Source organism: Uranotaenia lowii, chromosome 3 (assembly GCF_029784155.1).
Source record: "Uranotaenia lowii strain MFRU-FL chromosome 3, ASM2978415v1, whole genome shotgun sequence".
Classification (NCBI taxonomy): domain Eukaryota; kingdom Metazoa; phylum Arthropoda; class Insecta; order Diptera; family Culicidae; genus Uranotaenia; species Uranotaenia lowii.
The window spans coordinates 200,142,617-200,165,569 of NC_073693.1; the positions used below are offsets into that span (position 1 = coordinate 200,142,617).

A 22,953-nucleotide genomic window follows, 5' to 3' on the forward strand; every position below is an offset into this window, starting at 1 on the left:
AATTCATTGAAATTTCAGATAAATCACTCAAACATTAAAATTATAATCCTACAAAATTTGATTCTATAACTACAAACAAAAATCTAGGAAAAAATTAAATTTGACTACGAACTAGAAATGATTAACTTTTAAATATTTACAAAAAAGAGTATACTGTGCTCAGTATTTGATCAAACTTAAAAACAATTGTGTTGGAAAAATTTATTAAATGAGAAAACCAAAAAAAAAAAATACAATTAAAATTAATGGAAAAGGTTTAAACAAAAAAAAAACTATGCAAAAAATATGGTAAATAAATAAAAAAATTATTATGTAAACTAGGGTTCTAAAAAAAATATTTAAAAAAAAAACTAATGGTAAACGTTAAAATAATAGAAAAGAACTAAAAATAATTAAAATAAAAAAATGTTAATGAAAAACAGTAATGAAGAAGAAAAAAAATGATGGAAAATGAAAAAAATAAACTAATAACTAAATTTAACCGGTATATACAATTCTTCGATTCTACTATTGGCTTCTGTACAATTAAGTATTATCTACATTACAAAATACCCGCGAGCTTATAGAGTTAAAATGAGCAACCATATTCATCCATCAATCATTTATCCCCTATCGTACCATTCAATAAAACCTCCTACTCAATATAAACACTATCTTTTCGATCATAAATCCCCAAAACTTCATCCTGATCAGTTACATCTCATCGTTGAGACATTTCCTAACATGATCGTAAAGCTTACTAGTGACCGCAATATGTCTCACTCCAGAGGCGAAATCCGGAAAAAACGAGACAACATTGACGACACTCTTATTTTCCATTTTTCCGTTACCGAAAACCATCCTATTTGAACAGGAAATAACGTTTTCGAAATTAAAAAAAAAACTTCTAAAGGTGTCCATAATTGGTCCATGCCCAATTGTACATCGTTCACCCTATTACACATAAACGCATTCATTCAATCTCTTCCAAGCGGTACCGTTCACTCAGTCACTCATTCACTCACAAATCTCTCGATGGTGCTCCGTAATGTAAACAAACTAACTGTCAGTGTTCCGCGGTTTGTTAGTGCGAAACGGTGGTGGTGGTTTCTTCCCTAGAAAATTTTGGAAAACCGGTGAATTTTTGGGCCAAATTCAATAGGAAAATAAATTGAATAGCAGGTAAGTGGTTTTTCCTTTACTGATGATGTTTTGTGCGTGAAAAAATAGCGCATTTAGCTATGCATGACGATGAATCAAACGAGAAATTGAATCGGAAAGAAATTTTAAAAATGGCTTCTTACTTTTTGTTTTCTATTTTTAGATCCGATATTTATAGTTCCTGCCTTGGATTTAATGTGCTGCTTTATCGACGTGGGATATTTTGCGGAAGACCCTTTTCCAAGGATGGGAAGAGATGTTCCCGCCAACGATTTGAAACCCTCGAGTGCACAGCACCGAGTGAAACGGACGACCCTCAACGGAATGAGATGTTCCCGTTCTGGAATTGGAATTGCGGACGACCCTCTCCCTAGCTGGGATAGAGATGACCCCGCTTTGGATTTATAACATCTGCGCTAAAAAATACATAGGATATCCCTCTGCTGACTGCGAGTTGTAGGACAACCTTGGATGCCCCGGAATAATTTCGCCAACAAAAAAAAAACCGTGAGTATTTTTAGATTTCCTAACTCAACCTACACTAACACAAAAAAAAACTGAACTTAAAAAGATGTTAGGGCTTTAGGGTAGTTTTAAGACTAACCTACTAATAAGGCTATATGTCATAAGGGAAATTGAAATGAAATCATTTCAAAATTTTAAAAAAAACTAAGTTTCTATCACTATCAACGAGAATTACAATTTTAAATGACCAAATTCTATTCTTATTCTCGCAAATTTAACGAAATTCAAATTTTAAGAAAAATTACAGTGAAAAAAAAAATTCGAAATTTCTAAATTAAGCTTTCCGATTAATCTATTTTTAGCAATTTTATTTTGGTCGGATGACACTATGAAAAAAAATTCAAAACCATTACACTAAAAAAAAATTTAAGTAGTAAACTAGAAAAATAAAGTAAATAAATTATAAACTACAACTTATCGATATTCTAATGATAAAAAAAATCAAAATTTCAACTATTTACACTGTGAAAAAAAAAGTATTAAACTACAAAAATAAAAAAAAATAAAAATGAACAATGAACAAAACTAAAATAAAATGAAAAATGAATAAAAAAAAAAAATAAAAGCACTAAATAATTTTAAAAAATTAATAAAAATTGAGATGATTTCTTTTTATAAAGAACAGAATTGAAACCAATGCCGCTGGTAATGGCATTTGACCATCTCGAACCAGTACCAAATTTAAATTTAAATAAATTTGAACCTTTTTTCCCCAAAAATGGTTTTTTGTTTGAGGGGATTCTGTTTGTAAATTTTTTTTGAAAAATTATCATAGCTGTTAAATACAATATTGACGTATTTCGAGAAGAAAAACTTGAAATATAAAAAAATGAACTTTTACAAAACTGCTACTATATCAAAAAATATCGACCTTTAACCTTTTGCCCATAAATGGTTTTTATTTGAGAGGCTTCTCATAGTAGATTTTGTGAGAACAAAATATCATAGCTTTAAAATAAAATATTGACGTATTTCGAGAAGATAACTTGAAATACCAAACAAATTAAGAACTATTACAAATCTGTTATTAAATAAAAAATTAGTGACCTTGAACCTTATGCCCATAATTGGTTTTTATTTGAGAGGGTTCTCATAGTAAATTTTGTTAGAACAAAATATCATAGCTTTAAAATAAAATTACCGTTTTGGATTATTAAATTTTTTAAGCTGATTTGTAAAATATACACCTATTCGTTTGCCGGAGAGATCCTCTAATTCGTAGGTGTTTTCTCCCAAAATTTTTCGTATTCGACAAGGCTCATATTTTGGTGCCAATTTTTTACAAAAATTCTTTCCTTTATCGGACAAATCAAAAGTTTTTTTCAAAACTTCTTCGCCTACAATGTACTTTGGGCATTTTGTGCTCGACCTCAGATTATATGACTTGGAATGGCGGATATAAGCATTTTTTAAATTTGTTTCGACTTCCTTGAATAATTTGATTCGATCTTCTCGAAGTTTCTCGCTTCCAACTTCCTCTGTATCACGGATTACAGAATATTCTCTGCCGTCAGAGATTTGATTTCTACCAAAAACGATAAAATAGGGACTGTACTTTGTTGATACGTGGATGGCGTTCCTGATTGCGTTTGCAATTTCATGAACATTATCGCTCCAGTGAGTATGTTGTTTTTTCAAAGTTGCTCTTATAGCAGTGGAAATTACTCTATTCACGCGTTCCGTGTTATTTGTCTGTGGATGGTAAGCGGGAGTAAGCCAATGATTCACATGATACCTTTCTAATAGTGCCTTAAAGGCTTTCGAGATAAATTGAGATCCGTTATCTGTAAGTAATATTTCTGGTACCCCGAAAAGTCTAAAAATCATGTTTTCTACGAAATTTATCAGAGGTGCCGCTTTTGCTTCCCGAAAAGGCTGTACTAAAACAAATTTACTGAAGACGTCTGTCGCTACTAAGAGGCTAGTATTCCTATTTTTCCCTGACGGGGGTAGAGGACCTATAAAGTCTAATGTGACGAACTGCCACGGGTGTTCTGCTGGCTTTTTCGCGCCCATGGGTGGTGTGCAATTTATGTTATTGGCCTTACTAGTTTGACAACTTAGACACATTTTGCAAAACTCCTTAATGTCGCGATTCATTTTTTTCCAATAATATCTTTCCTTGATTTTTGCTAGAGTTTTTTCGTAACCGAAGTGTGCTATATCGTGCTCTTGTTTGATAATTTGTTGTTTTTCGTTTTCCATTGGAATTAATTTCCACGCGAACCGCGAATCACTTATTCGATCGAGTGTTTTACTATACTTGTAAATTCGGTTATCGACAATTTTGTAATCTTTAAATTTTTCGGGTTCTGTTTGAATCTTTTCAATGAAATCATCGTATTCCGGTTCGAGTTGCAATATTGAAAACGTCTCAACTGACCGCGAGAGGCAGTCGGCCGTAATGTTGTTTTTCCCTTTCCTATATTCGAGCTCAATGTCGTAAGATTGAATACGTAACGCCCACCTTATTAATTTGGCATTTCCGGACTCGACTCCAATTTTAAATAGCCATAAGAGGCTCCTAGCGTCGGTGACTACTTTAAATTTCGTCCCTTCGACGTAGTGCCTAAAATGATCAATCGCTAAAAGAACGCCTAGGCATTCCTTTTCTACCGCGGAATATTTGCGTTGCGTTGTACTGAGCTTTTTACTGAAATAACTCACTATTTTATTCGTACCCTCAAAATCTTGTAAGAGTGCAGCCCCAACTGCATAATCGGATGCATCGGATTCTATTATGAACGGTCTAGAAAAATCGGGGTTCACGAGTACCGGAGAAGATGTCAAAACAGATTTAAGTTCCGAGAACGCATTTTCAGCTTCCTCCGTCCATACGATTTTCTTTTTGTCCTTTTTTAGTAGGTCGGTGATCGGAGCCGTAATTTTACTGTAATTGGGAATAAATTTTTGGTAGAAACCGGCTAAACCCATCAATCTTCGAATATCTTTAACCGTTTTTGGACGCGCGTAATCAAGTATTGGTTGAATTCGAGAACTATCGATCGCGATACCGTGTTCCGTCAGCAAGTATCCGAGATACCGAACTTGCTTTCTGCAAAAGCGAGATTTTTCCAACGAAATGGTTAGATTAGCGTCGCGTAATCGTTTCCCTACTTCTCTCAAGAGCTTCACATGTTCTTTGAACGTTTTGGTCGCGATAACAATATCGTCGAGATATACAAAGACGTTTGGTTGAAGATCGAAACGTAGAGTCTTTGCCATTAACCGACACATACTAAAAGGCGCATTCGACAATCCGAAGGGTAAAACTTTAAAACGGTATAATCCAGTCGCAGTTCTAAACGCGGTATAATTTCTGCTTTCTTCCTTAAGCGGTATCTGGAAGTACGCGTCTTTTAAATCTATTATTGAAAAGAATTTTGATCGTTCTAAGCGGTGAAATATTCCTTGCATGTTTTGCATCGGGTATGCATCTTTAACCGTCATCGTATTAAGCCTTCTTGAGTCTAAACACACGCGTATTTTACCGTTCGCTTTCCGCACCGGAACCAGTGGATTCGACCACTCGCTGTAACATTCTTCGATAGCGTCGAGTTGCTTAAATCTTTCAATTTCCGCTTCAATTTCTTTCTGAATATAAGGCGAGCATTTGTAAACGGGTTGGTTTCTCGGTTTTGCATCTTCTTTCAATACGATTTCATGTTCGATTAAACTCGTCCGACCTAAATTCCCTTCTTTTGTAAATTCGAAATGCTTAACGGATTCTAATAGTTCTTCACGTTCCTCAACCGACAAATCGTGTTCAAATTCAATTTCTTCAGGATTCGCTTCCACCGGAAAATCGAATGCTGGAATATCTAACGTCTCATCTGTTTCATTTAATAGGATCTTGGGTAGCTCTGTCGATGTACTTGTTGGTTCAATGCTAAAGCACACTTGGGTTTGTTCCGTTACATTTAATGTCTCTACGCTCTCTGGACCGTTTCCGACGTCGATCATTGGCTTTATACCAAAATCATCCCAAAAGTTGGCTCCTAAGATGAGCTGCCTTGTAATTTGGGGTACTAAAATTGTAGGTATAACTTTAGTTATATTTTTGTAGGTAAAGGGAACATTCAATTGACCTAAACATTTGTACTCTGTACCGTCTGCGGTACTTACTCGAACGGCTGCTGGTTGAATTTTAAGACCGTACTTGTCCACGAGGTCTAACGAGTTAATGACACTAATGCCTGCACCTGAATCAAGAAGTGCTTCTACCTCAGTTTCAAAAATTTTGACTTTTATATGTGGACATTTGCTAGCATTTATTTTAATATGATAAACTTTAGTTAATGGATCTTGAAATTTTGTAAATTTTATCTGGGAATCTTTATTTTTGATCTGGATGTTCGGGTTCCCTATCCGACATCCCAATTTTAGTTTCCCTGATTATGTGGGTGGTAATTTTGGTTTGTGCAGCGTTCACACGATCGAATGGTTCTCCCTAAGTTACCACAACCGTAACAAAAAATGAGTCTGGGTTTCCTACAATCTCTCCACATATGATCTGTCTGTTTACAGTTCCAACAGACAACTTGGCCGGTTGGTTCTTCCACTTTCAATGGCTCAGGCGGTCGTTCAGAAGATGGCATTTTGCTTTGTTCAAATCGATTATTATGAAACTCTTTTCTCGCGTGTTGTTTCCTGTCATAGAACTTTTTAGTTCTTATGGCATTTATACCCACTGAACTATGGTTATCGTATTCGTCCTCTTCAACCTCAATATTGTTTATATTCCTACGGTGAGAACCGTCCCAATTCGCTTGTAGGTATACATCATTCGCATCAATCCTATAATTATACCCGAGTAATTCTTTAAGATCGTGGATTTCTACCAACGACGTCTTGTCCTTGTAATGCGGTCTCATGTTATCCCATATGACTTCAAACATTCTTTCTTTTGATAATGGTCTCGATAACAGTTTGCTCATTCTTTCTATTTCGGCAACGAATGCTACAAAAGTTTCACCCCTAAATTGTTTCCTCTCGTGAATTTTTTGTTTTATACCTGTGTCTTGATTGGGGTTTCCAAACCGTTGTTTGAATAATCTTTCAAAGGTCCACCAATCCGTGAAATCATCAACAAATGTGAAAAACCAATCAGAGGCCGAACCCTCCAGAAGCATGTGAATATCTTTAAGGAGTCGAGAATATGAAACGCCTTCTAGCTCTGCAATTTTCTTAAGTTTATACAAAAAATTCTCGACACTCATCGCTTTAGAATCTCCTGTAAAACGCAGTTTCCATTTTTCAACTCTGTAGTTGTCTCTGCTTTCATATCTTGATCGGCGATAATTCAAATTTTCCGATCTTGATGAATTCTCCTCTGACCTATCATCTATTTCTACATTCTGTGAAAAATGTTGTGGAAAAATTGGTTGATCTGTTTGAAAATTATGAGTTGGATTCATGTAATCCGTTTTTGGCAAATGTTCTCTTTGCACTTGTGCCTTTACTGTTGTGGAGTTAAATTGAAAATTTGGTTCTAGGAAAGGTTTATTCAATTGACTATTATTTTGAAATTCTGGATTGCATCTATCAATTTGATTAACTGGCTGTTCCAATAGATGTCTCATCATTCTTTCTAATCTAGCAACTTTTTGTTTTAGTTCTTCGTTTTCTAACCTGTACCTCTCATTCTCCGTTTTCCCTTGATAGAAATTCGGAAATTGTTGGGTGCTTGTAGCGAAAGTTCCTCCAACAACTGCGTTGGTATATATTCCTTCCTGATTAGCTAAATAATCAGTTCGGGTTGTTCCTGGTACAAAATAGTTAAGACCAGTAGTTTGATGCTGTTGATAATGATTTGCATTTGAAGTTTTTGGAATTGTTCCCGTGTTTCTACTGATTGGTACGGTATTTGAATTAAACGTATTGATCGGTGTTCTTGTGTACAAAGTTTCTACTTCCGCTGAGGTTGTCATACCTGATGACAGCCCTGTGTTTGGAAGACAAAATGAAGAATTCCTCCCTAGGAGCTGATTGCCGAAGCAGTCATTACTCGATTGCGTTCGAGGGATTGCTGGTTGTAAATTTTCTTCTAGTATCCTTTCTTGAGTGTCCACTCTTCCCAATGAAGATTCCCTAACCCGCGCAGTGTTTTCGATAACGTTGGAAGCTGTCTGTGCAGCTGAGCGAGAAAGACTTCCCAGAGGGTCTTGGCATTGTGATTCTTGCTCGGAGCTAAGAATATTGTTTATTTGCTGTTTTGCCGGTGTGGCGGGAGGACCTATTTTATAAAGAGCCATTAAATCCGAAATATCACGAATCAAAGTTCGTCTTTCCATCTTTTCTTCTTCATTACTAAAACTACATCTTTTTGTACGAAAATAATAGTGAATAAGTCTCGACTTAATTTTTCCATCCATTTTCCGAGTTCTACCTAACTCCTTCTTAATCTCGTTAATTTTTGTGAAAATTATTAAATCTTCATCCCTGATATTGAATGATGATGTATAATTTCGGCTTTCTCTTGCATCGATTTTTAGCAAATTTCGTAAATATCTTTGTTTGCCTACCAAATCCAAATGTGCAGTTTGCTCAAGCTTATTTCTGATACGTAACTCGTAAACTGTTTCCTCCTCATCCAAATGTTCGGCAAAAGGAAAATTTTCCATTTTTAGCAACTTTACGTTTGCAAATATAAAAAGAAAAAATGTAGAATTAAATCTTAACTTCTAACTAGAATTTTATTATGTAAGCTAAAGTTAAAAGAAAACTGAAGAAATATTTTAAACTAAACTACCCAACAAAATAAGAAATAAAAATAAAATTGATATTCGAGCGAGAGATTATATAACGAAGTATTAAGAACTAAAAGATGCTCGAAAAATGCCAAAAATCTTAGTCTAACTTAAAGCGAAATTTCTTAATAATAATAATAAAAAATTTCGAGTTTAACTTAAACTATATCTTAGCAACTACAATATGTTCCGTGAACGGCAGAAAAAATAACTAAAAAAGACAATTCAAATTTTCTTCAAAATATCTCGAGCCTCTAAAACGTTGGGCGCCATGTAAGGCGAGACCTATCCTTGGAAGACTGTGCAGGTTTTGCTAACGGCTTAATGCGCCACTCCCTGAGGAGACCGTTAGCCTGGTTATGGTTTGCCCGGCCAATGAGACCCACCAAAGGGCGAGTTTTTCCTTCTTCTGCTACACTTCTCCTGAAACGACCGTTTCCCAAAAAGTCAAAAAGTACTCCGCCAAAGGCGTCAAGTGCTTCAAAAAAATCCAAAATATTAGGAAAATTTAATTGATCAACCAAAATAGATCAGGTCGGCAAAAAAGATCTGACATCGCCGCTTAGCATCAGCAGTTGAGCGTCTGCCGACCACCAATCTTAGTCGCTTTTCAAGTCCGATGTGAGTTGGAAACAACTGGAGTCCAACGCTCTCCTTAAAAAAAAACCGCTGTAAAACGTGAAATGCCTTAAACAGGAAAGTTCTCAAAAAAAGATAAGGCTTCGATTTTAGGGCATTCCACCGTTTATTAAAAAAAAAATCTTCCAAACAAAATTATTTTCTCGGCAAAAAAAACTTTATTCCATTTCGAGACTCGAACTCATGTTCTCTGGGGTGGGGAAGATTTTTCGGTTGTCACTCTAACCGCTCGACCACATTAGCTGGTGGTGCTGCGGGCTGCTAGCAATCGTTCGGGTTTGGTGGAGGGGTAAAAGTATAGTGGTCGTGCATATCCCTTACGGCATTTGATTACAATAGGGTCAACGACCCGAAAAACTGGACACAATTCAGTACCCACCCAAATTTATGCGCATAAATATATTAAGGGAAGGGTACTTACGGCAGTTGGATGTGTTGTTGATGGAGGCTGTTTCGGTGTCGTTCGCTACCGGCTCATCGGGAAATCAGGCTCATTCGGAGATGTTTGGGCGATGTTGTGTCGTTGTTGTTGCTTCCGCTCTAGCGGAACCTAGCGGTGTTGTCGCTCGAGTCGAACCCAGATGTTGTTGTGCTGGCCTTCTTCATCGAGTGCGCGACGATGGTGGGAAACTTATTTTACGGGCGTTTCCCTTCAATTTCGAATCCCGTGGTTGTTGTTGGCGAATTCGAAATTGTGTTGGGGGTGCCGGACTATGTTTACGGAGTCCGGATTTCCGGCGGGTTTTGCTCCGGAAAAAGTTGGTCCGCGTGGTGATTTTCGTGAGCCAGGGGAAAGTGTTCTCGCTGCGTACGTCGGGTGCTTGTCGCCTCCTTCTCGCAAGGAAACCTTTTGAAGAAACCGTAAGGGATTATTGTGTGCACGTTTCCCTCCCACAAACTTTTACCTTTTTCGCAAATCGGTTGTTGCGAATGGTTTGCGACGGTTTCTTTCCACAGCCTGTCGTATGACCCTAAAATCTAGGCCAGAACCAGTTAGTGATCCCTTTCCCATGAAAAACACCTCACGTTTTACCTTCTACTACTCGGAACTCTAGCCACACACCTAACTCAATCCACGATTTCAGACCAAATGATCGAACTGCTCCAGGTCTTCAGAAAATTGCAGCCGTCTATTCATTTTCAACCGGAACTGCGTAAAGCGAATACTTTACGAAGTTCCCCGACATATTCTCTTAACCAATTCATATTTTCCTGATAGTTCGGCTTTCTCCCGAAACTCTCTCTTCCCTTTTAACAATTCAAGTCCCGATTGTTCAAAGGGAAAGCTCGCTGCGAAGTAGAGAAAACTTGCGCTCTGATGTTTTCATCGGCGATGCAATTCCACCCAGGTGGGAGGTGGTTTGTCAGATAGTGGCAATTAAGGCGTTATAAACCTGCACTCTAAATATTTGGTGTTCTGCTCGAGTGAAATGTTGGGTAGCTAATTCTAAATAACTGTAGCTTGCTACACAGGTTCATACCAAGCGTTATAGTGGACCTAAGAATCAGAAACTGCATTTGAAGGTGTTGAGAACGATCAAGGAAAACACAGGGTAGTCGGACTATGACATTGCCAAGAAATTCAACACCGACCGGTGCACCGTCAGCAGAATTCGTCTACGCGAAGGAATACGATCCTATCGGACCAGTAAGCAACCAAACCGGACATTGAAGCAGAATTTAGTAGCCAAAGGACGTGCCCGCAAGTTATACAAGAAGATTCCAACGAAGTTCGACGGATGCATCCTCATGGATGACGAAACGTACGTGAAGATGGATTTTGGGCAGCTTTCTGGCCAAAAATTATGTAAAGCCACTGCAGTGGTGCACTGCACTGGTCATGGTGATGTCCCGGCAGCTTGCAGTATTTGCAGCTGCGGACGAAAAATTCCGGTTTTTGTGAAAAACAAGACCATGGACTCCAAAATTTACAAGGAGGATTGCCTGAAAAACTTTATATTAGATCTCACAAAGGACTAGTTAAGTTTTCGCCAGATTTGGCAAGCTGCCACTACAGCTAGGAGGTACTACACTGGTATTGGGCCAACGGGTGGATTTTGTCGAAATGGACATCAACCCACCCAACTGCCCTCAATTCCGCCCTATCGAAAGAATGAAAGATGAAGAAGAATGGTAGGACGACTCGGGAAGCAACAGAGATGAAGAGATTGTGGAACAAAATGGCCGCTGAGGTCAGCGAATAGGGTGTTCAAACTATAATGAGTGATACTCAACCAAAAGTTCGAAAATTCATCAAAACAACATCAGAATAATATTTTTATTATTTTTCCTTTAAAGTGCAATAAAAACCCTACATTTCAAGTACAAAACATTTTTATTTCGTTTACATAGCTCCGAGATAGACCCGTTTTAATGCGTCCAGATTTGTAGTGATCCATGCTTTACCACGCGATGAATTTTTGTTGCTACCTTCGATCCGTTTTTCGGCTGTAAATTTTGAACATTTATGTTCAATAGCCTATCTATTGATACTTCAGTTCAATCTTATCGATGTAAAAAGAATAATTGAATGTATATACGCTGATAACCGAGGCGATGGACTGTGACGCGTGATCTTTGTTACGCTTTCTTTAGTTTCTGTGTAACCTACAAAGATAATAACAAAGCTCGCTGATAACAAATCATTCGGTTATAGCGTCTTGCGTTTACAGCTTTTATCGAACTAATAATGCTCACAATGAATTTTGATCACTACTGGCTATAAATAAACCTTCAATTTTCAACTAGAAGTAAAGGGGGGAAAAGCATCTCAAGTCCTATTTATTTACCTACCAGCATTAAATTAATTTTCATCTATAGAGTACCTGTACTTCATATTCAGTTTCATCTCTTATCAGTCATGAACAAACAAATGAAAACGCTGGACCAAGAGGAGAACCTTGTGTAACACTAACCTAACCTTTTTAAAATAGATTTTAAATTACCTATAGATATCCTTTGTGTATATTTCGGGTATTGCATGAGCCATAAAGTAACCTATCTTATTGTCTATACTGTGATTCATACGGTCTAATACCAACTTCCCTATCTGTTTCAGGACTCTGCCGATGGCAACAGTCAATTCCAGCGCCCCTCGACGGCGCCCGCCGGAACGGATTCGGCCCGATCGTCGAAGCGTCAAAAAAAGAGCGAGCGGGAAGCCAAGAAACAGGAAAAGGAACTGAAAAAGCTCGAGCGGGAAACGGCCCGGCGACTGGAACGCGAAGCGGCCAAGCTCGAGAAGTACAATCGCAAACATGAGAGCATATCGCGGAGCACGGAACGGGTTAGCGGCGGCCGGTCGGGATCCCTGGAAAGGCGGCGGAGCGGTGACGAAGGTCCTGTGCTCAATCAATCCACTGTCCACGGTAGGTTATCTTAGTTTTTTTTTTAATTTTACTTTGGAGTATGAAGATCCTTAACCTCCACTATCTGTTTTAGGTATTGCAAGTCCTAATCGGAGGCCGACTATCTTTGACGTGTTCCGAACACGCAAAGGTTCCGATTCCAAGAAAAAGAAGGACGAATCGAGCAAATCGGGCTCGGATAAGGACAGTCCCAGTGGCAGTGGAACAATCGGTAGTGGTTCCGGTGGTATTATGAACAGCATGAAGGCGGCCCTGCATGTGGGTGGTCGTCATAGTCATCAAACGGCGGCACAGCCGGCCAGTACGACAGCGACAGCTTCGAAAGTGCGCGACGGATCGGCCCATCCACATGCGGGCAGTGATGCACAGGTAGGATTTAGAATACATTCGAATAATCTGTTGATTTGTCTTCATTTCAACGAAACTTTGAAGTTTTCAAAAATATTAAGTTTTAATCGTAAATTGATTGACCCCTTTATCGACAAACGTTTTTGGATCCGTTGGGAGTATGTGAGTGCCTTTCCTCAACTCGCCAATGTGGTTCCTCCAACTGATATCATGAGGCATTACAATGATAATGTCTTTTTATGCCGGTAAAGGAAAACTAAATTTCGAGGAGTAACGAAGCAAAACTCGACCGCGGAAAAAACACGACCGCACTCGAGCAAGCCAAACTTAGCTTTTTCACTATCGTAACAATCAAAACCATTGAAAAAACAATTTCATTTTTTTGTGGCATGAATTGCTAAGGTATTTCCGTTGACGATGTTTTTTCTCAATGGTTTCATAGTCCATGCAATAGAGGGTTGTTGCTAATCCTAAAATGTTAGTCCCAGATATATCTACAGTATGACCCATAAAAACACGAATATTCGTAATCAGGGTTCAAAACCATTATTGTTGATGTTAACATAATTTAACAACTTGTTTTATGCATTCAGGCATGTAGATAAACATATTAAGAAACAATCCCTTGGTGTGTTCACATTCGTTCTAAACTTCTCTCTCTAAGCAAAGTCTGAATCGGTAGCATTCCTTTGCTATGTAAGCCTCTGAAATTAAAGCCCACGCCTCAGAGATGGAAGCCTTCTGATAATCGACACTTGGATAAAAGGTTCCACAGGCCTTCGCTTGGACATACGCCCATATCAAATAGTAAAATTCGGGTTGATCGGACGCGAAAGATCCTTCGATCAAAACTTCAAGTTTTCCTCAAGTCAGGTTTGGGCTCGTTTCGAGGTATGACACGGGCTCAATCTTGTTGGAAAACAACATTCTTGAGTTCACCGGATTATTTCCGAGCCTACGGAAGCACCTAATTTTTCCAAATGTCCAAACAGACGTCAGTATTAACTTTTATTCCAGATTTTATGAAAACAGGACGCATCTGACATCCATTCGAAGCAAGCGCTCAAAATACCATGACTCTGGCGGGATGCTTTGTAGTAAACATGGATTTCACATTCTTTGTAACATCCTTAGCCTTAAGGGTTGAAATATACCGATCCGTATGTAAACTGGACACCGGGTTATCCATAACAATTTTCGTCTGAGAACATGAAGATCAGCTGCTTCTTTTTCAACTTAGACTAAATCGCTTCAAGCGCTAAAGTCGCAGTGCTTTAATTCGTTCTGGTATCAAACGGTGCTTTGCTCTTGACTTCGATGATGCATTTAAGTCATTTTTGACCAATCGTTGCATGGAAGAATTCGAGATACTGATTTCCGCATTCACCACTTTAACAGTGCGTGCAGAGTGCAGACCCAAGGAATATTCGAAGAAGGTAGTGCCGAGGCCGAGGCAGCCCTGCTCTAGTATTGGTACAGGCTGAGACGTCACAATCACAAAAAATCTGTTAATTTCTTGGAAACTTATCTTTTTCGTTGATAATTCGAAGAATCTGCTGGAAGTTTTCCACTTTGAAAACATGTTATTCTAGCAAAGTTGCCAGAATTTTTTCAACATGTATCCTAGCCGGAAAAACCGGGCTATTTTTTTTATCTAAAAACCTGGCAAAATCCGGGCATTTGATTTCAAAATGGTCGACCAAAATCCGGGCAATATCCGGCAAATTTGGTCAAAACCTAGAAATTATTCATCAAAAATCAAGTAAAAAAAGTTGAAAAAGTTTTTTTTCATCAATCTGTATCAACAGATTTTAGAACGTATTTAAGGCTCCCAAAAAAACCTTTCATGATTATTTTTTATTAAACTTGCTCAGAAAATTTCATTTTGGACCCATAAATTAAAAAAAATATAGCTCATTTTGTTTTTTAAAGTGTGATTTGAGAATGAAAATGAGAATAAACCCGGGCAAAATTCAGGCTTTTCTCTAAAATCGGGGCAACCGGGCCGGACCGGAGTTTTTCCAAATTTTATTTTAAATATCCGGGCAATCTGGCAACCTTATTCTAGAAGGTTTCTTACTCTTCAAGATCGGTTCAAAAAAGTTGCATTTCCAAATAATTTTTCTTTAAAATAGACCATCGAAGTTCGAAAAAATGGTGGATTTCCCCCACTGAAATTAGCAAAACTTTAAAATTATTTCAAAGTCTTCCATGAAAATGTTCAAGTCAGTGCAGTTTAAACTCCTCATTACAATAAAGTGATCAAAACTCAAATTTATACAAAAATACAATCTTTTATTGGCATTTTAGTAAACTAAGTTTACAATCATTAATTGATGTTCTATTGATTGTTCTACATAAGAATTGTATATGGTAAACCAGTTGGATAAAAATTATGACAATCAGTTGAACACTCAATAATTACCAGCTAGACCTTTTTAAAGCTGAATTGTTCTTCATTTTTGCACGTTTTTGCTTTAATCCGACATTGCATTCATTAATGAAATAAGAAAAAAAACCTATTTCAATCTTCAAAGGACCAAACAACTTCATAACATAGTGAAATTGATGCCAAAAATGAAACTGGAATTCATATTCGTTCTGAAACGTTTTTTTCTTTGAAATTCCTACAATTCTTATATAAATTATCGATACAACCGTTTTTGTGGCGTCACAAAAAATACCAATATGGCTCTCGGCACTACCTTTTTAAATATTCCTGCAGACCGACTACCCGGCTTAAACAGTCGCTAAACAGCATCCTACAGCCGCCGCAATTTGCATTGAGTCTCCTCTTCTTGATTGCCCAGTATTTCTCAATAAGGCGAAACGAGGGCAGTTGTGTGGGTTAAGGGTTTCCGAAACAAACTAGACCCCTTTCTCTGCAGACAATTCAACATGAACACCATGAACGTTTTTGCTGTAATTACAGCTCAAGTCTCAGACAAATCTGGCCAAAACATCACGGGATGGTCTGGGGATCGAATGAACGGCGATATCCATTTTTGGAGACACTCTTTTTGGTATAGTTTCGACGTCATAATCTTATTTGTAACGAAAACTTTCGTTTTTTGCCTTAGCTGCAAATGACTTGTCAAATCATAAATTTTCGTGCAAATTTGTCAGAAATAGCAAATTTAAAATTAGCTGGACCATCCCTCGAAGCCGTTGCCAAGTGAAATTTTTGACCTGGAATTTGCCCAAAGTGAGCCTTGACATGCATAGGATTCATCGTCCATCGGAAGACCCGGTCGTATAGCTTCCGAGAACGGATTTCAGATACACTATTCTGTTTTATGGTCCGATTTGGCTGTTTGCTAGCTCGATACGACTTGATTCCTTCCGGAGTCGATTTCTCCTCACTATGGGTACTATGGACAGCATCGGATTTTCTGGCCAAATCAAGGTCCGACAGATTGGAATTCCTCTTATTCGTCTTCAAAATCTTATCACGCAGTTTCAGGTCGACATTTCCACTCCCATGATTGGCTTGACGCTTCCGAATCGTCGTCAATGTTTCCTTATACCGTTTGATAACGCGTCATACGGTATTTCTGGACAATTTCAGCTGTTTAGCTAGCCTAGACCCGATCAGGAGGGAAAAACTGAATTATATCAAGATGAGATATTTTGATACTATTTTTTTCCTATTTAAATGAGTTATTATTCAGTACTCGTAGGATGTTAAAATATCTCAAATTATATCAAAAAATCTATACGATCATAGCTAAATTACATGAATTTTAGGTATGCTTTTTTCAAGATTATATCTCGTTCAGATAGCATAGTTTGATATTAGGCAGAACAAAACCTATCAAAATTATAACTTATCAAGATATGAGTGCTTCGAGAAAAATTACTAGTGGAATGTCAATAAACCATATTATTAGCTAAAACCATGTTCCATTTTTGGTTTCCCAAAAATTAGATCCAATTTTAAGGTTCTGTTGAGCGCAACTCATTAATGTACGGTTTGGGCCGTTGACTTCGATGTCCGTGTTTCAGAAAAAGTTGTACATATATCGAAATAAGATAGAATCATTTTATTTTGGGACAACCCGAAAAAATTCTTTATCATTGGAAATTATCTCAACCCCAAGTCCGTCAATCAGAATAAGATATGATTCAGATTGGAGAAACTTAAAATCTTAATTTTTCAGTTCTTAATTATAACTGAATCAGATGTAAATATCTTGGTGAGATACGTTTGAGTTATTATTTTGATATGCTCTCCTGATCGGGGATGCAGACCACAATGGTTTTTACAAAAAACTGTGCAGAATTTTTTCCCTTCTTATGGTTTCCATGTTGATTGTTTGCAAAGTACAGTCGATATGCGGAATGTCAAAATTTCATACGGGAAGTGGTTGTCAAAAACTTCCAAATCCGTCCACCAGGAGCGCCACAATATGAGCAAAAGTTTTTTTCCAATTCTTAATGAGGCAAGATTTGCTTACTTTACTTTACTTTGCTACTTATGTTACCTTCATTAATTTTGGCTGTAATGACCATTACCTGAGTCAATTTACACTGCTTGGATACTTTGACTTGAAGCACGAAATTCGAATCCCTTCCTTTTTGACATTGTGTTGCTTTAGTGGAGTTTCACATTTTATAGTTCTGCCTGTATCGTGTTTCAATCGGGAATCGCTTGGCCTGGACTTTTGGCATTTAAAAATTATAAATTCAGTTGACATCACTGCTGGTGCCTCGCGAAGTATTGCATGAAAAGTTTTCATGCAATACCTAACTAGGCACCCAGCAGTGATGTCAATTGAATTTATAATTTTTCAATGTCAACTAACATGCCCCCATTCAATGATTAACTTTCCCGAAGATCGCGAGTAATTTTGACTTTTGAGAATAAAGCTATATGTAGATGTTTTCTTATTGTTTGTTGTTTTTCATTTTCGCAAAAAAACGGTAATTTTGACGGAATTTTTAAGAAATTTACCTCAAATTAAATTTTAGATATTTCTTAAACCTTAAGTTATGTATATGGTATTGCAGTCTTCAAGAAAGTTCCTAAATGAATCAATATCTTTAATATAAAACACTCGAAGACAGTGTCAGATAAAGTTGTTATGTTATCTATGAAAATATCAAAATATTGAAGAATTTATTATTCATGAAGCTACATATATATCTCTAAATCTTTAATAGCTAGGCAAAACATAAGTCCTTGATTGAATAGAAGATAGTAAATAGATTCAAAATCAGTGATTCATCAGTTATAAATGATCTATTTTACTAAAAATTGAACGATTTCAAATTTTCCACACGCCATATCAGTAAATCAAGAGCAAACGATTGGAATTCAGGACGCTAAAATCTTCCAAAACAGTATTAAATCATTGGCAAAAAATCTGTTCCTTAGTGTTATTCTTAACTTCGTCTTTGTGATGAACATTATTTTTATGTTAGATTTAATCCACCTGACGTTTGATTTGAGTACATGGATACATGGATTGGATTTTCACGTTTCTGTAAAATCTGACTTTTCATAAAATTCTGTGATGAGTAAAACAGTTTGTGATGAAAATTTGCTGCAGAGATTTTTCTGGGATTTCGGCAACCTTGTCTCAGGGACACCATCGCTCGTTTTAGGATTGATGGGCCTATGAGACGTTCGAGGGCGGCATTTTGGCTTTTATTTTTCTACGGAGGTTTTTTTTCGTGAAGTACGCACACTGGGACCATTTTGCTAAGTGATGCAGGATGCGAAACGTTCTCACAGTAATAACGATGTGATAAAGTCGGACATCTGGGCACTTTTTTAGGTCTTCGACCGAAACTAAGGCACTCTTGGTTTTGTGATTATTGCCGGATAATGATAGAAATCCACCAACTGATAATTATTTGCCACCAAACAGAGGCACAATCGATTCCGCTTGTAAACGCACGTCTTTACTTTCGACGTCCAGGAGACGAAAAAGCGTACTAACTCGACATTTTCTCTTTCCGGCTTTTTTCATTTCTTGAGAAATTCACATTCTTCACGCCAAACTCGGATGGTTTTACCGAAACCGGTAAATTTTCTGAATTCCGGAAATACTGACTTTTAGACGGTAGAAAATCGGTATTTCCGGTAAAAATTTCATGTTGTTGTTGTTGTACATTTATCTAAAGAGGGTTTTTAGTCTTGAACTTTTACCCTCACGTAATAACTAATATTAATTTATATTACATTTTTTCGAATAAGCTATTTTTTTTAAGAAACTTCACTAGATTGTTCATACACTCAATATCATTATTGATTATATCACTGAGATTTTCACTAATCTTGAAATGTTTTCTTGAAGCGTCGTATGTTTTGAATTCCGTTAAAATATGTTTGATGGACAACGAGGTATTGCAAGAGGTGCAACTGGTGCAGGATGTTTCGTTATCAGGTGTCCATGAGTCAATCGGGTGTGCCCTATACGGATCCGGGTGATGACTCGTTGCTCATCTCGGCTTGATAGGTCTTGCCATTTTTCAAGTTGTGGTTTTATCCTCTGCAGTTTGTTTTCTGTTCTGGTTGCCCAAACTAGTTGTTGGGATACAAATAACCGAGATAATGCCCATGTAATCGCATCTTTGGCCGGAGTTCCAGTATCCCAGAGTACGTCGCTACTTCTCCCCAACTCTGCGAGTTTGTCTCCTTCTTCATTTCCAGCTATAGAACTATGACCAGGTACCCAGACATATGTGATGTTTTTCTTGTTAGAAAGATGTTCAATGAATTTTATAAACGCATGTTGGGATCCTTTTTCTAATGCTTGTAACACACTTGCTGAATCTGTGTAACATACAGCCTGGTTTGTACATCTGTGTGTAGCACTGGCTAAAGCAGCAGCTTCTGCAGAAAAAATGGAACAAGTGTTTGGCAAGCGTTCCGAGATTTCCAAATTTGGCCCTTTAATTCCAATTCCAACTTTTCCGTTTGCTACAGAACCATCCGTAAAAAAGGTTTGACATTGTCTGTATTTATTGTTGTGTAGCTCATGGAAAATTCTTCTTGCTGCATCCTTATTTGACCCTGCTTTGCATCTTTTTTTTATGAACCAATCAATTTTCGGAATACGAGCATTCCAGGATCGTCCTCCTTCAATAAGCTGTTCGCAAATAGTTGGCAATCGTTCACTAGTCAGTTGGTTAAAAAATTGGTCTGCTCTCTTGAATAAAATTTTCCCTTGGCTTGGTTTCTGGATAACACTACATGCACGTCGTATCAGGATCGAACATAGAAAATGTTCAAAGTCTAATCTACCACATTCTGTGACAATAGAGTCAATCGATGAAGTTCGAAAAGCTCCTGATGAAATTCGTAGAACACTATTGTAGATAGGTTGTAGTCTTGAAACTTCTTCTGGTTTAAACATCTCAATTCCATGCATCATTTTTGACACAATTGTTGCCATTCCAATTTGTAAAATCGTTTGCCTGTTACCAAAATTACTTATTGCCTGCAAAAAGTTGATCCTCGAACTGCATGCTTTTCTCACTTCTCGAACATGAGCCAGGGCATTACCCTTTCGATTTAGATGAATTCCTAAGATTCGAATGCTTGAAACTTTTGGAATAGGTAGTTCTTTTATTTTAATGTTCTTTTTTTTTGGAAAAACAATGGCGAGTCTTTCTTTGGCAGGTATGTAATAAGTTGCTCTTCTGCGCACTTATACTATAACCAAAAGTATTAGTCCAAATAATTATTTGGTCAACAGCCTTCTGTAGATATCGTCTGGCTATAGCTGTATATTTATGTCCAGTAATCAATAGTAGATCATCTGCATAAACAAGCAGCGTGACATTATCCGGAACAACTTCGAAGATTGGATTTACTGTCAACAAAAATAAGGTTACCGACAGCACTGAACCTTGAGGAACTCCGTTTGCTTGACATTTCACTGATGAAAAGGAACCTCCTACAGTGACACGAAATATTCTGTTTTTTAGAAAGTTGAGTATAACTCCAATAGATCTTTGTCCCAATTTCGCATGTTTGGCTGCATTTATGATTGCTGGATGCCAAGTACGATCATAAGCCTTCTCTAAATCGAGCTGGACTATCTCAGTACATAATCCTTTTTGCCTGTGATCAGCTATTATATCGGTCAAAGTACTAAAATAAGTTGTTGTACCAAATCCTTTACGAAAAGCGTGTTGATTTTCATGAAGTAAGTGGTTTTCTTCAATGTAATTCCGTATTCGACGGTCTATCATCCTTTCATATATCTTACTGAGGCAAGATGTAAGAGAAATCGGTCGGTAACTGGTTAATGTTCCAAAAGGTTGTCTAGGTTTATGTATCGAAATTATAATACTTTCACGCCAAGATTCAGGAAAATTTCCAAGCTGCCATTGGTTATTGAAAATTTCAAGCACTAGACATTTTGCGGCAAGAGGAAGATGTTGAAGCATTTCATAAGAAATGTTATCAGGCCCGACTGATTTGCCTCTCACACAATTTAGGGCAAATAATAATTCTTCCATTAAAAAATCACAGTCTAAAGTTGGACTAGCTTCTATATCTGTTATAGATAATTCTTCTATTTCTGAGTGAGTCTCTAGGAAATCATTGGCAAATATAAAATTCTGTTCAAATTTCGAAGCAAAGGATTCGGCAATTATGCTTGGATCTTCTACAAAAACGTCATCAATTTTCATTTTGAGAGTTCGGATTGATTTACGACCAGTGAGTAAAAATTTTATCATTTTTCGGCATTGTAATAAAATTGGCACAGGTATATGTTTTTTTTTTTACCAAATATGTGTGAGTACAAATACTCAAATTAATGGGTTCCACAAACTCCACCAGAAGTCTGGCCAGGAAGACGACAATCTGAAGTAGCTCATGCATCCACAGCTACAGGAAGCCACCACCGAACCCAGATGGAGGAATGTTTCCGATAGTGAACCCTAAACGCTTCCCTTCCCAACCCCCAAATTAGAATACAACTAACAGTTGAGTCGCCGCGACTATTACGGCTCCCCCTTCTACTAACATAGATTAATAAAGTGATACACTCGGCAAAACGAAACTTTATAAAAAGTAAAATGCCTTAACACTAGAAAGACCGCACCAGTCAAAATGACTGGTTGGACACTTTGTTTGTTGAATATCTTTTTATAACTTCGCTTTAAAAATTCGCAAAAAATATGACTTTTCATGAATTTTGAATCTCTACAAAACTGTGTATTTTTTATTCCACTAGCTTTTTTAGTAAGCGAGAAAAATTTCGCCATGGACACTCGGACCGTGACCAGTCAAAATGACTGGTAAAATTCACAACCCTATAACTCAAACAAGATAAATTTTTTTCGCTTGCTTTTGGTTTCATTTGTAATCTACATTCAAGACAATGAGCCCTAGTTGATTTATGGTGGGCAGAAGTGTGTCATTCGTTATGAAATTATAGATTTTCGACACGAAGTCATGAAGATTTGTAGAAAAAGTTCTCGGATTGGCCGCTGTGTGGCGCTGCAAGCACTTGACTCCCAATTTTTTTGGTCTGTTTTGTTGCTCAACTATAATCGAACTTTCTGTCGAAATTTGGCGAAATTTCATCAAGATTTGTAAAAGTTATGTTAGTTTTAATACATGTCCATTCGAGTAATCGAGTAACTTTAGGTGATAAATATGTTTTATACTAAACTAGTATGAGTAAAATAATTATGAATTGTGTACTTATTTATTCAAATTTGAAGACATAAGCTATGAAACTGAACAATTTCAATGATTTTTTTATATATGATAATTTTTCATATGTTGGTTATCCACCATGGGTGCACGGATTCACCGCTGTTTCTGCCCAAGTATGTATTCACATGCATTCTTAGGTTATTAGGTTCGACAAATTTCCAATGCAAGTTCTTTTACAGGTATTCCGGAACCCATGTATAAACCTGGCCAGCTGGCAACTGATTGAACATTCTTATCGAACATTCTTATTATAAGAGGAAACACATCTTACCAGTCGGCAACTAATGGGGTTTGAGCCCTAGAGTTTTCTTGCCGATACCGGGAATTGAACCCAGTACACCTGGCATACCTAGACTAGCCTCACGCCAGTCTATCTGATAGACCACATCGGCGCTAAGATTTTTCAACATGGGTGCAGGGAATGGCTGTAAATTATATAGAGTTAATTATATAGAAATAAATAGATTTTAACTTGCTCCAGAACACAACATGTTTTTGA

The 22,953-nt window shown here is 37.3% G+C and overlaps 1 protein-coding gene across 5 annotated transcripts in view; it reads left to right on the forward strand.

The window, feature by feature from the left end:
* Positions 1-22,953, forward strand: part of LOC129754581 (uncharacterized) — a 318,099-nt gene that overhangs the window by 83,939 nt on the left and 211,207 nt on the right. For all 5 annotated transcript variants that reach the window (XM_055750722.1, XM_055750719.1, XM_055750723.1 and 2 more), the window contains 2 exons: positions 12,112-12,421; positions 12,495-12,790. In XM_055750722.1, coding sequence (XP_055606697.1) covers positions 12,112-12,421; positions 12,495-12,790 — 606 coding nt within the window. The remainder of the gene's footprint in view (positions 1-12,111; positions 12,422-12,494; positions 12,791-22,953) is intronic.